Source organism: Bos indicus x Bos taurus, chromosome X, assembly GCF_003369695.1.
Source record: "Bos indicus x Bos taurus breed Angus x Brahman F1 hybrid chromosome X, Bos_hybrid_MaternalHap_v2.0, whole genome shotgun sequence".
In the NCBI taxonomy this organism is placed as follows: Eukaryota; Metazoa; Chordata; class Mammalia; order Artiodactyla; family Bovidae; genus Bos; species Bos indicus x Bos taurus.
Genome location: NC_040105.1, coordinates 5,867,969 through 5,880,414, shown reverse-complemented (window position 1 = coordinate 5,880,414; position 12,446 = coordinate 5,867,969). Strand labels below are relative to the sequence as shown.

Genomic DNA, 12,446 nt, shown 5'->3' with positions numbered 1-12,446 from the left:
GATCTTTTAGCCAAATGATTTTTAGATAGAAGAGGGGAATTTCTAATCCTAAACAGTTGAGATCTACCCTGTGATTTTGAGAATCCTGCATTAGGAAGATATGTTATTGTGAATGGAAGAGCAGATATCCATACAATAGGATATGACGTAAAACAAGAATGAATGAAGTATTGATGTATGTGACAGTACAGATGAAGCAAAAAGACCGCTGTTCACTTGCTAAAGCTGTGTCCAACTGTTCGCGACTTCATTGACTGTAGTACACTAAGCTTCTCTGTCCTTTACTGTTTCTCCTGGAGCTTGCTCAAACTCACGTTCATTGAGTCAGTGATGCCATCTCATCCTCCGTCGCCCTTTACTCCTTCTGCCTTCAATCTTTCCCAGTATCAGGGTCTTTTCTAATGAGTCGGCTCTTTGCATCAAGTACCGGAGCTTCAGCTTCAGCATCAGTCCTTCCAGTGAATATTCACGATGGATTTCCTTTAGGATGGACTGGTTTGATCTCTTTGCTGTCCAAGGGACTCTCAAGAGCATAATGTAAAACAAGATGAAGCGAAATAATCCAGACACAGAAGACTACGTATGTGAAAGAATGTATGTTAGTGGTTGTCAGAGTCTGAAGAGAGGGACTGCAAAACGGACAGCTTTGTGTCAGAGGTGATGAAAAAGTCCAATAATGAGTGATGATGGTGGCACTGCCTTTCTACTAAAAACCACTGAATTATACAGTTTAAATGAGTGATTTTTGCATATGTGAAGTATAGATCAGTAAATTTGTAATACGAATATTTTTTAAAAGGTATATTATTGGTTCAGTGTTCTTTTGAGTGCAAACAAAGGTGATACTCTTCTATTCACTATGACATTCTTAAAATTACAAGTTTAGGCATTCAGCCATAGGTAATGGGCTACTTTAATCTTGTAGCCAACTTTGAACTTCAGAGAACAGGAAGTCAGAGCATCTTAATTACCAGGTGACCGTTTCCATTAGCTCTCCCAACCTATCCCAACCTAGCACAGTCTGATGTAAAGTATCATAATCCAACCAAAATTTTAGTCATGTATGAGGACAAGTTTCAAACAGAAATTCAGAATCCAGGGATAATAAATCATAGTCCTACAGAACTGTAATTCGGTAAGATACATGCAGCCCTATATTCGTGGTGTCACTATGTACAACAGCCAAGATATGGAAGCAGTGTAAATATCCGTCAACAGATGAGTAGGTAAAGAAACTTATATATACAATAAAATACTAGTCAGCCACAGAAAACAATGAGATAATGCCATTGGCAGCAACAATGCAGAGATTATCATACCAAGTGAAATAAGTCAGACAGAGAAAGATCAGTAGCATATGATGTCACTTACGTGTAGAATCTAAAATACGACCCAAGTGAACTTATCTATGAAGCGGAAAGAGACTCGTAGACATAGAGCACAGGCTGATGGTTGTCAAGGGGGTGGGGTGGTGGAGAGGGGCGAATTGGGAGTTTGGGGTTAGCAGGTGGAAACACACACATATATATAGAATGAATAGACAAGGTTCTACTTTAGAGTGGCAATGGAGAAGGCAGTGGCACCCCAATCAGGTGCTCTTGCCTGGAAAATCCCATGGGTGGAGGAGCCTGGTGGGCTGCAGTCCGTGAGGTCTCTAAGAGTCGGACACGACTGAGCGACTTCACTTTCACTTTCACTGTAGAGTGCAGGGAACTGTACTCAATCAGCTCAGTTCAGTCGCTCAGTCGTGTCCGACTCTTTGCAACCCCATGGACTGCAGCACGCCAGGCCTCCCTGTCCATCACCAACTCCCAGAGTTTACTCAAACTCGTGTCCATTGAGTCGGTGATGCCATCCGACCATCTCATCCTCTGTTGTCCCCTTCTCCTCCTGCCTTCAATCTTTCCCAGCATCAGGGTCTTTTCAAAGGAGTCAGATTTTTGCATCAGGTGGCCAAAGGATTGGAGTTTCATCTTCAGCATCAGTCCTCATTCACTCAATATCCTCTGATAAACCATAATGGAAAAGAATATGAAAAAATGTGTGTATATATATGTGTATATATATATGTGTGTGTGTATAACAAACTCACTCAGTACAGCAGAAATTAACACATTACAAATCAGCTATACTTCAATAAAATCAATTTGAATTTGAATAAATCCTAGTCCTGGCATTTGGTATGTTTGAGTGCTTTGTGCGTATCCCCTCACTTAGTTATACCACTGACCACATGCAAGAGCTAATGTCTTTATGCTTTACAGATGGATGAACTGAGGGACAGACATAGTAAGTCCCTTGTCCAGAGTCACACATGGAGAGAAGGGGGAAAGAGAGAGAGAGAGATAGATTGAGAGAGAGAGAGAGAGAGAGAGAGAGAGAGAGAGAATGTTTTTCCCATGGGATCTGACTTCCAGGCTCAAACTCTTTTTAGTGATTAGTTGAAATTGAAAAGCCTCCAGTAAGACACCTCTGCAGGTCATTTTCCTGCTGGTCTGTATTTCATCACTCAGCACACCCCTGAGAGATGGCTCACACACTTTTCCTTCCCAAAACAGCTTGAAATTGTTCATTATTTTATAAGTATTGGTATCATGCAGTCAAGGGCAAAACACGATTTCCATTAGAAACCCACTTTTCTGTTTTAGAAAGAAAGATGTAGCAGGGTGGCAGGTTGGTCTTTCATTAGGGCGGATATTTTAAAATTATATTAATGCACGCAGGTGTATGTAGTTTTCAAATAGAAAAGTATCTAATGAGTCAATGTTTCTTTTTTCGTTTTGCAGAACAATGGTTCCCTGGTTTGGTGCCAGAATCACAAGCAATGTTCAAAGGTATGTTCCCTACAACTGTATCAGTGTTTTTTTTTTTAATTAATTTTGGAATAAGTGTAGAGTCACAGGAAGCCACAAAGCTAGTAAGAGAGAAATCACATGTACTGTTCACCCTCTTTCCACCAATGTTTATACCTTATATATTCATAGCACAGTATTACAAGCAGAAAATCATCATTGGTACAAGGGATGTATTAATATAGTTTTGTAAGGTTTTTATCACATGTATAGGTTCCGTTAATGTAGTCACTGCTTCAATCAAGATTATCAGTATTTCTATATATTACCTTATTTGTCTCTCCATTCTATAGTTATTTTAGTCAAAAATGTTTTTAAGAAGAAAACATCTTCTGATTCCACCAGAAGACTTAATGCATTCGACTTACAGCTAAGTTATTTTGTATGTGTTTACTTTGTGGGCAGGAACTGCTCATTAAGTAATTCGATTCTTTAACTAAGCAGTCTCTTTTCTATTTCTGAGTATTTCTTATTGCACACCCATAGTCTAAATTTCACATTATTCTCATTCATATGTTTGATGGCGTAAATTTCTCAGTCTCAAAACATCATAAGCTATAAGAATCTGTATGTGTGTATATATATGTAGTATACATGTAGGTATATGCTTCAGCTCTAGCCTGAAAGTTGGCTTTATATTCAGATAGTATAAGTGAATACAGTTGAAACCTGCTATACATCCTGGAGTGCTTTGCGATTGTAGTAGAGTTTGCTGAATTTTCTTTTGTGGGTGCTACTATGAGACTGAAAATTGAAGCATTCTTTTATTTTACAGTCAAAATTGTATAATCGTGTGAATGTGAAATAATTTGGTGAAAGCAAGCTTTGCTTATCTCTGACTCTCGAGATTCTGGGCCGAAATGGAATGTCTGGTTTATGATCCTTTTCCTTTTTATATAGTATCATAAACATTGGCCGTCATAAGACATTTTCTGGTATTTGTTATATTAATTGTTCTTCAACTAGTGTTGAATTTGTTTATGTCGTCACTACAGAAAAAGATTGTGGGTGTGTGTGTATAAGAATATATGGCTACGTGACTAAATTTCATAAGTAGTTTTTTTTTCCCAGTTTTGTTGGTTGGGTATTCAGTTCAGTTCAGTTGCTCAGTCGTGTCCGACTCTTTGCCACCCCATGGAGTGCAGCACACCAGGCCTCCCTGTCCATCACCAACTCATGGAGTTCACCCAAACTCATGTGCATTGAGTCGGTAATGCCATCCAACCATCTCATCCTCTGTTGTCCCCTTCTCCTCCTGCCCCCAGTCCCTCCCAGAATCAGGGTCTTTTCCAATGAGTCAACTCTTCACATCAGGTGGCCAAAGTATTGGAGTTTCAGCCTCAGCATCAGTCCTTCCAATGAACACCCAGGACTGGTCTCCTTTAGGATGGACTGATTGGATCTCCTTGCAGTCCAAGGGAATCTCAAGAGTCTTCTCCAACACCACAGTTCAAAAGCATCAATTCTTTGGCGTTCAGCTTTCTTCACAGTCCAACTCTCATGTCCATACATGACCACTGGAAAAACCATAGCCTTGACTAGATGGACCTTTGTTGGCAAAGTATTATCTCTGCTTTTTAATATGCTATCTAGGTTGGCCATAACTTGCCTTCACATGATGGTAATTTTTTTGTATCTGTATTATTTATACTTAGCACCCCTTTTATCCTTACCCCATCAAGAAATTAATTTTTCTATACATTTAAAATTTGAATGGGAGAGATTCATTTGAACTGCTTCTAAAATACCCTAATTAAAGAATATTGCAACTCTGGGGAATACAGATCGTTGAACCATATTTCATAATTGAATGATCAAGGCTGACATGAGAGACTGAATTTCACAAGAACAGAAATCAATTCCTTTTGCCTGAAAGCAAAAATGAATCAGTAAGTCACGGCTAACTGCAACAGAACCTCTGGAATATATTACAAAGCTGACATAAATTTCAGGGGTGTCTTTAGTCTGAATCCGTGGGGATGAACCTTACATGTTAATCAAAGTTTATCTCCTTTGGATATTATCCTCACTGAGTACATTCGCAGATAATTTGCATTTCTTTTCAGACTTTGAAGCACTGTGTAAGCTTTTCCTCTTGATCTTCTGGGTAATGAAGTGAAGGGTAAGCGATGATAACTCCATTTTACACGTGGGGAAAATCAAGCACATACATATTGGATAATGGTCCTGAAATAACTCAGCAAATCGGGTGTGGTGGTTGTTCAGTCACTAAGTCGTGCCTGATTCTTTGTTATCCGACGGACGGTGGCCAGCCAGGATTCTCTGTCAGTTGGACTTCCGAGGCAAGCAAATCAATAGAGGCAACTCAAGTTGGGAATGCTGTCTCCATTGTGGTCTTGAATAAAGATCTACAACTTTAAAAACCGTTTTGAACAAATATTGGGACAGAAGAGTAAAAAAAAAACCCAGCAAGTCAAAAAGTTACGCTGATGAGATAACTGAATGTATGTTAAAAGATAAAGTTTACGTAATATTTCATAGAAAGTTGTTGTTCAGTGGCTAAGTTGTGTCCGACTCTTTGCGACCCCATGGACTACAGCACACCAGGTTTCCCTGTCCTTCACTATCTCCCCAACTTTACTCAAACTCATGTCCATTGAGTCAGTGATGCCATCCAACCATCTCATCCTCTGTCGTCCCCTTCTTCCTGCCCTCAATCTTTGCCAGCATCAGAGTCATTTCAAATGAGTCAGCTCTTTGCATCAGGTGGCCAAAGTATTAGAGTTTCAGCTTCAACATCAGTCCTTTCAATGAATACCCAAGACTGATCTCCTTTAGGATGGACTGGTTGGATCTCCTTGCAGTCCAAGGGACCCTCAAGAGTCTTCTCCAGCACAACAGTTCAAAAGCATCAATTCTTTGGTGCTCAGACTTCTTTATGGTCCAACTCTCGCATCCACAGATGACTACTGGAAACACCATAGCTTTGTCTATACAGACCTTTGTTGGCAAAGGGGCGTCTCTACTTTTTATAGAAAGTACACAGTTTCTAATTAGTTCTGGTTGCATCTGCAAAGTTGGTCACCATCAAGATCTTTCCAGAACATGGGTTCTTCGTCCCATCCCGTTGCCAGCCTTGTCCAGTCTGCCAGCATCTCTCATCTGGACCAGTCCACGAGCATGCTCTCTGGGCTCCCAGATTCTCCTGTGTGCATGCGGGTGCTGGAAAGACCCTTTCCACGTGTAATCTGAATCATGCTGCCATTTGCCTCACGCCCTTTAATATCTAAGCATCTCCTTCAGTGTAAACACTTTCTCATCTGCCTGTGGTCTCTCTCCACTTCCTCCTGTGTTCAACACCCTTCAATGAGTCTTTTCCTTCCTCCCAGACATCTCCCAATGACGCCCAGTTCACCACGCACCACCGCCTCCCCCGCCACCCCTCATTCACATCTCAGCACAAATGCCGCCTCCTCAGCCTTGCCCTCCTGTATCACCTCCCACACCTTTACAGTGTCCTCGGCCATGTTACACCCTTGCCATTTTATATACCTATTTCTTTGTCTCTGCGATTCTGTCTCCTTCACCAGAAAATAAGCTTCAGGCAGCCATTGATTGTGTCCCGCTTTGTTCATTGTGGTATCTTGAGGCCTAGAACCGTGTTTGGGTACAGAGTTGTTGCTTACCGAGCATTTGTGTTTTGGGTTGTTTTTTTTTTCAACTTTTTATTTTGTATTGGGGTACAGCTGATTAATCACAAACAATGTTGTGATAGTCTCAAGTGAACAGTGAAGGGACTCAGTCATACATATACATGTATCCATTCTCCCGCAAACTCCCCTCCCACCCAGGCTGCCACATGACACTGAGCAGAGTTCCCTGTGCTGTCCAGCAGGTCCTTGCTGGTTCTCCATGTTAGATACAGCAGTGTGTCCATGTCCATCCCAAACTCCCTGACTATCCCTTCCCCCATCCTTCCCCCCAGTGACCATAAGCTTATTACAGAGGACTGAACAGAGTTCCCTGTGCTATACATTAGTTCCTTGCTGGTGATCCATTTTAAATATAACAGAGTACATGTCTATCCCAAACTCACTGATTATTGTCTCCCTGGCAACTGTAAGTGTGTTTTCTAGGTCTGTTGGTCTCTTTCTGTTTTGTAAGTCGTTCGTGTGTATCATGTCTTTGTAGATTCCACATATCAGGTAGGTCATACTGCATTTCTGCCTCTCCATCTGACTTGGGTTCACTTAGCGTGACAATCTCTAGGCCCATAGATGTTGGTGCAGACGGCGAGATTTCATTCTTTGTAACGGCGAGTAATACCCCGTTGCATATATGCACCACAGCTGCTACAGCCTTTCTTCTGTTGGTGAACGTGTGAGCTGTTTCCATGGCTTTGCTGTTGTGGACAGTGCTGCAGTGAATACTGGGGTGCATGTATCCTCCTGGGTCAGGTTTTTCTCTGGATGTGTGCCCAGGAGTGGGATTTCAGGGTCATGTGCGTATGCTCAGTTGCTTCAGTCATGTCTCACTCTTTGCAACTCCATGGACTGTAGCCCACCAGGCTCCTCCGTCCATGGCATTTTCCAGGCAGGAATACTGGAGTGGGGTGCCATTTCATTCTCCAAGGGGGCAGGGCCATAGCTCTATTTTTCGTTTTTTAAGGACCCTCCATACTGTTCTCCATAGTGGCTGTACCAATTTACATCCTCACCAACAGTGCAGGAGGGTTCCCTTCTCCCTACACCTTCTTCATCATTTATTGTTTGTGGATATTTTTTACGATAGCCATTCTGGCTGGTGCTCATTAAGTATTTGTGAATTATCCATGAATGAAATGTATACATTACATTTTCTTCCTCCTCCAAAGTACATTCTTACTGTACTACCTTCAGGGAAAAAATAAGTTATACAATCCATTTTGTATCTGAGTAATGCAGCGTGATCATTTATTCAGTTTAGTCCGGTTGCTCAGTCTTGTCTGACTCTTTGTGACCTCGTGAATTGCAGCACACCAGGCTTCCCTGTCCATCACCAACTCCTGGAGCTTGCTTAGACTCATGTCCATCGAGTCAGTGGTGCCATCCAACCATCACATCCCCTGTTGTCCCCTTCTCCTCCTGCCTTCAGTCTTTCCCAGCATCAGAGTCTTTCCCAATAAGTCAGCTCTTTGCATCAGGTGGCCAAAGTATTGGAGTTTCAGCTTCAGCATCAGCCCTTCCAATGAATATTCAGGACTGATCTCCTTTAGGATGGACTGGTTGGATCTCCCTGCAGTCCAAGGGACTCTCAAGAGTCTTCTGCAACATCACAGTTCAAAAGCATCAATTCTTCGGCGCTCAGCTTTCTTTATGGTCCAACTCTCACATCCATACATGACTACTAGAAAAACGTTAGCTTTGACTGTATGGACCTTTGTCAGTAATGTCTCTGCCTTTTTTTTTTTTTTTTAATATGCTGTCTAGGTTTGTCATAGCTTTTCTTCAAAAGAGCAAGTGTCTTCTAATTTCATGGCTGCAGTCACCATCTGCAGTGACTTTGGAGCCCAAGGAAAAGTCTGTCGTGGTTTCTATTGTTTCCCCATCTATTTGCCATGAAGTGATGGGACCGGATGCCATGATCTTAGTTTTCTGAACGTTGAGCTTTAAGCCAACTTTTTCACTCTCCTCTTTGACTTTGTTCAAGAGGCTCTTTAGTTCCTCTTCACCTTCTGCCATAAGGGTGCTGTCATCTGCATATCTGAGGTTATTGATATTTCTCTTTCTCTCTGCAGTCATGATTCCAGCTTGTGCTTCATCCACCCCGACATTTTGCTTGATGTACTCTACCTGTAAGTTAAATAAGCAGGGTGACATTATACAGCCTTGAAGTATTCTTTTCCCAATTTGGAACGAGTCCATTGTTCCATGTCTGCTTCTAACTGTTGCTTCTTGACCTCCAGATTTCTCAGGAGGCAGGTAATTAATTATTTCCTAATTAATAATAAATAAAGATCATTTATTATTAATTAGGAAAATTTTCCTCCTTTAATGAAGTCAAGGTTCATTAGCAGCTTTCAGCTCCTTCGTAATTTAGAACAGTGACTTAATGTCCAGCATAGCTTGAGGCCACTGGTTACCCAGCTAGAGCGATTTTGCTCCCCATGGGATGTTTGGCAATGCGGGGAGACATTTTTGGTGGTCACTATTGGTGGTGGGAAGCTACTGGCATCTGGTGGGTGGAGGTCAGGGGTGCTGACAGTCGCAACACGCAGGACTCCCTCATGGTGAGGAGTTTCCTGACTTCAATCTCAATAGTGCCAAGAGAGGTTCAGAAGCCTTTGTCTGTCCATTTTGCAAGTTATAAAAAAGAATTAAGGGAGAAGGCAGGAGGAGAAGGGGACGACAGAGGACGAGATGGTTGGTTGGCATCACCGACTCAATGGACATGAATTTGAGCAAGCTTCGGGAGATGGTGACGGACAGGGAAGCCTGGTGTGCTGCAGTCCATGGGGTCCCCAAGAGTCGGACATGACTGAGCAACTGAACAGCAACAAAAAGAATTGAAGAACACAGTTCTGTTCTCAGAAGTTTTACTTTATAACTTGAAGGGAGATAAACACATGATTTACTGACCATGTGGTATGCGCCTAGCACCTTTTCAGAGGCCCATTATAATGTTAGGAATTCTGATTCTCACCATATACAGTTTCTGTAGAAGGTCTAATAGTAAATATTTTCATCTTTGTAGTGCTTCAGGTCTCGGTGGCAACTACTCTTGTGGCCACTGTAGCCTGAAAAAAAGTGATAGATAGGAGATAAACAAAGGTAAGTGGCTGTTTTCCAATGAAACGTTATGTGCAGACACGGAAATTGGAATTTATATAACTTCCATGTCATGAAATTTTGTTTTCGCCAGCCACATTTAAAAAAGTAAGAACAATTCTGTGCTCGCCAGCTGTACAAAAACAGGTGCTGAGCTGGCTTTGCCCATTTGCTGCAGTTTGCCAGCCTCTCTTGTCTGCCAAGGCATTCCCATGAGCAAAAGCAAGCAGAAACAAAACAGTAAAGTAGTATTTTTCTCTCAATACAAAGACGTATCTTGATGTATTGAAACTAATAAATGGACCGTTTTTAACACCATGGGTGGAAGATTGTTGATCAGCTTTTGAGGATTCGTTGACTGAATGAATGGTAAATAATAAGAAAGGAAAGTGAAAGTGAAGTCGCTCAGTCGTATCCAGCTCTTTGCGACTCCATGGACTGTAGCCCACCAGGCTCCTCCGTCCATGGCATTTTCCAGGCAAGAATACTGGAGTGGGGTGCCATTTTCTTCTCTGGGGGATCTTCCTGACCCAGGGATCGAACCCGGGTCTCCCACATTGCAGGCAGATGCTTTACCGTCCGAGTCACAAGGAAGCCCAAACAATAGGAAGAAAATATTAACTCACAATTACTTTTTGAACGTTGAGTGATTATTAGAGCCAGCAAGAGCTGTGCATGTGTGCTAAATCACTAAGTTATGTCCGACTCTTGAAACCCCATGGACTGTAGTCTGCCAGGCTCCTTTATCCATGGGATTCTCTAGGCAGGCATATGGGAGTGGGTGGCCATGGCCTTCTCTAGGGGATCTTCCCCACCCAGAGGTCAAACCCATGTCTCTTACATCTCCTGAATTGGCAAGCGGGTTCTTTACCACTAGCACCACCTGGGAATCCCAGTAAGACTTGTTCAGTCGTTCAGTGTCCAGCTCTTTGTGACCCCATGGACTGCAGCACGCCAGGCTTCCCTGTCCTTCACGGTCTCCCAGAGTTTGCTCAAACTCATGTCCATTGAGTCGGTGATGCCATCCAACCATCTCATCCTCTGCCACGAGTAAGACTTGTGGAGGACTTCAGAATGGGCAAAATGAAAGGTGGCTGGATGCTCTCCACCTTGCATCTTGTGGCTTATCTACACTGTTCATATCTTTGAGCTGTTTTCTTCCTTTGCAAATGGTAGGAGGCTGATAAGAATGCAGATGACTCTGGTCCGTGGAAATGCAAATGGTTGTGTGCAGGGGACTGCAACTGAAGCTTCCCCATCAACAGAGCATTTTGCGTGTATTTGTAAATCCACTCAAGCGATCCTTTTTGTGTGTCCATATGTTTGTATTCCTTGGATTTCTCCTTTGAACCAAATGTAAGATATCCCTGGTCCTGGTAGTATTTCATGAGTTCAATATTTGACACTTGTTCATTTTATGTTTGCACGACAGTCATGCATTTGTAAGATAAGTATGCTCTGACCTTATGGTCTGTTAGCTTTCTGAACCTTGCGCCTAAGACTGGCACTCTTGGTGACAGCCACCCATCTGGGGTGCATGCGTGCTCATCCTTCTCCTTCTGGATGTTGTAACTCTGTTGGTTGACTTTTGTTTCCCATTTGGTTGTGAGGATTTGAGTTGAAAAGCAGTAATTCAGAGCTCAATCTTGGTGTGGTGGCTTGTTACTTTGATCTCAGTGGGAGTTCTGTTCTTATAAGGGCCATAACTCCAGATGCTTAGTGATTTTCCCGGCGTATTCTGAAGCCAAATTTGGAGGTGAGGAAGATTGGTTTTGCTTGTATGAACATCTGGACGGCTTCATTTGGCATCTGTGAAATTTATTGGATAAAGGTCAAACCCCAGAAACATAACTGAATGTGACTGTTGGAGGCTTTTGTTTTGTGTTAAATGTTTTCCATGATTTATGTGGTAATGACTGTAAGTCCATAGAGCCCCAGGAAAATACATCCTAAGGAGGAAAATGAAAACTCAGGCACCCATGGAAATGTGCTATGTCCAAATAGCCAAAAAACCAAAGTTGAACAGTTTATCTTTTACAGTGCTGTAATATGCAACAGTTTGAAATTCCAGTTGTTCCTTATACTTTAAAACACTTAAAACCTATGGTAATACTTACCGATATTCATGCAGTTTTCCCTGACTTTGTATAAATATCCATTTCAGGGACAAAGTTGATGTATATTGAGCATCTCTTGTCCAACGTACTGATGTCTTTTGGGAGTTTACAAAGTATTTCATTAAGCTTCCTGGTGGCTCAGAGGTTAAAGTGTCTGCCTCCAATGTGGGAGACCTGGGTTCGATCCCTGGGTCGGGAAGATCCCCTGGAGAAGGAAGTGGCAACCCACTCCAGTATTCTTGCTTGGAGAATCCCATGGACGGAGGAGCCTGGTAGGCTACAGTCCATAGCGTCGCAAAGAGTTGGACACGACTGAGCGACTTCACTTTCTTTCATAAGTACAGTCTCCAGTAATGTGTCAAGAGAAGTTGTAGGTTTATGCTGCTGCAAGAGTAGAAAACTTCTCGAGTGTTGTAATTAATTCCCTTTATTTTTAATATTAGTGTTATTATTTTCATAAGTAATGATCATGGCGTTGTTCTTCACTTGCTAAGTCGTGCCTGACCCTTTGCAACCCCACCGACATGATAGGTTTCCCTGTCCTTTCCGATCTCCCTGAGTTTGCTTAAACTCATGTTCACTGAGTCAATGATGCCATCCAACCATCTTGTCCTCTGCCACCCCCTTGATTATAACTTCATTTTTAAGTAAATGGGATGTGATAATTTAGGAAGAGAGATATTCTATTTCTTTAAACCAGTGGTGGAATT

General features: G+C 42.2%; 1 protein-coding gene across 1 annotated transcript in view; it reads left to right on the top strand.

Annotated features, from left to right (window-relative positions):
• The window catches only part of ANOS1 (anosmin 1), a 211,900-nt gene that overhangs the window by 36,440 nt on the left and 163,014 nt on the right, over nucleotides 1-12,446 (top strand). The window contains exon 2 of the mRNA XM_027533540.1: nucleotides 2,787-2,834. Within this exon, the coding sequence (XP_027389341.1) occupies nucleotides 2,787-2,834 (48 nt within the window). The remainder of the gene's footprint in view (nucleotides 1-2,786; nucleotides 2,835-12,446) is intronic.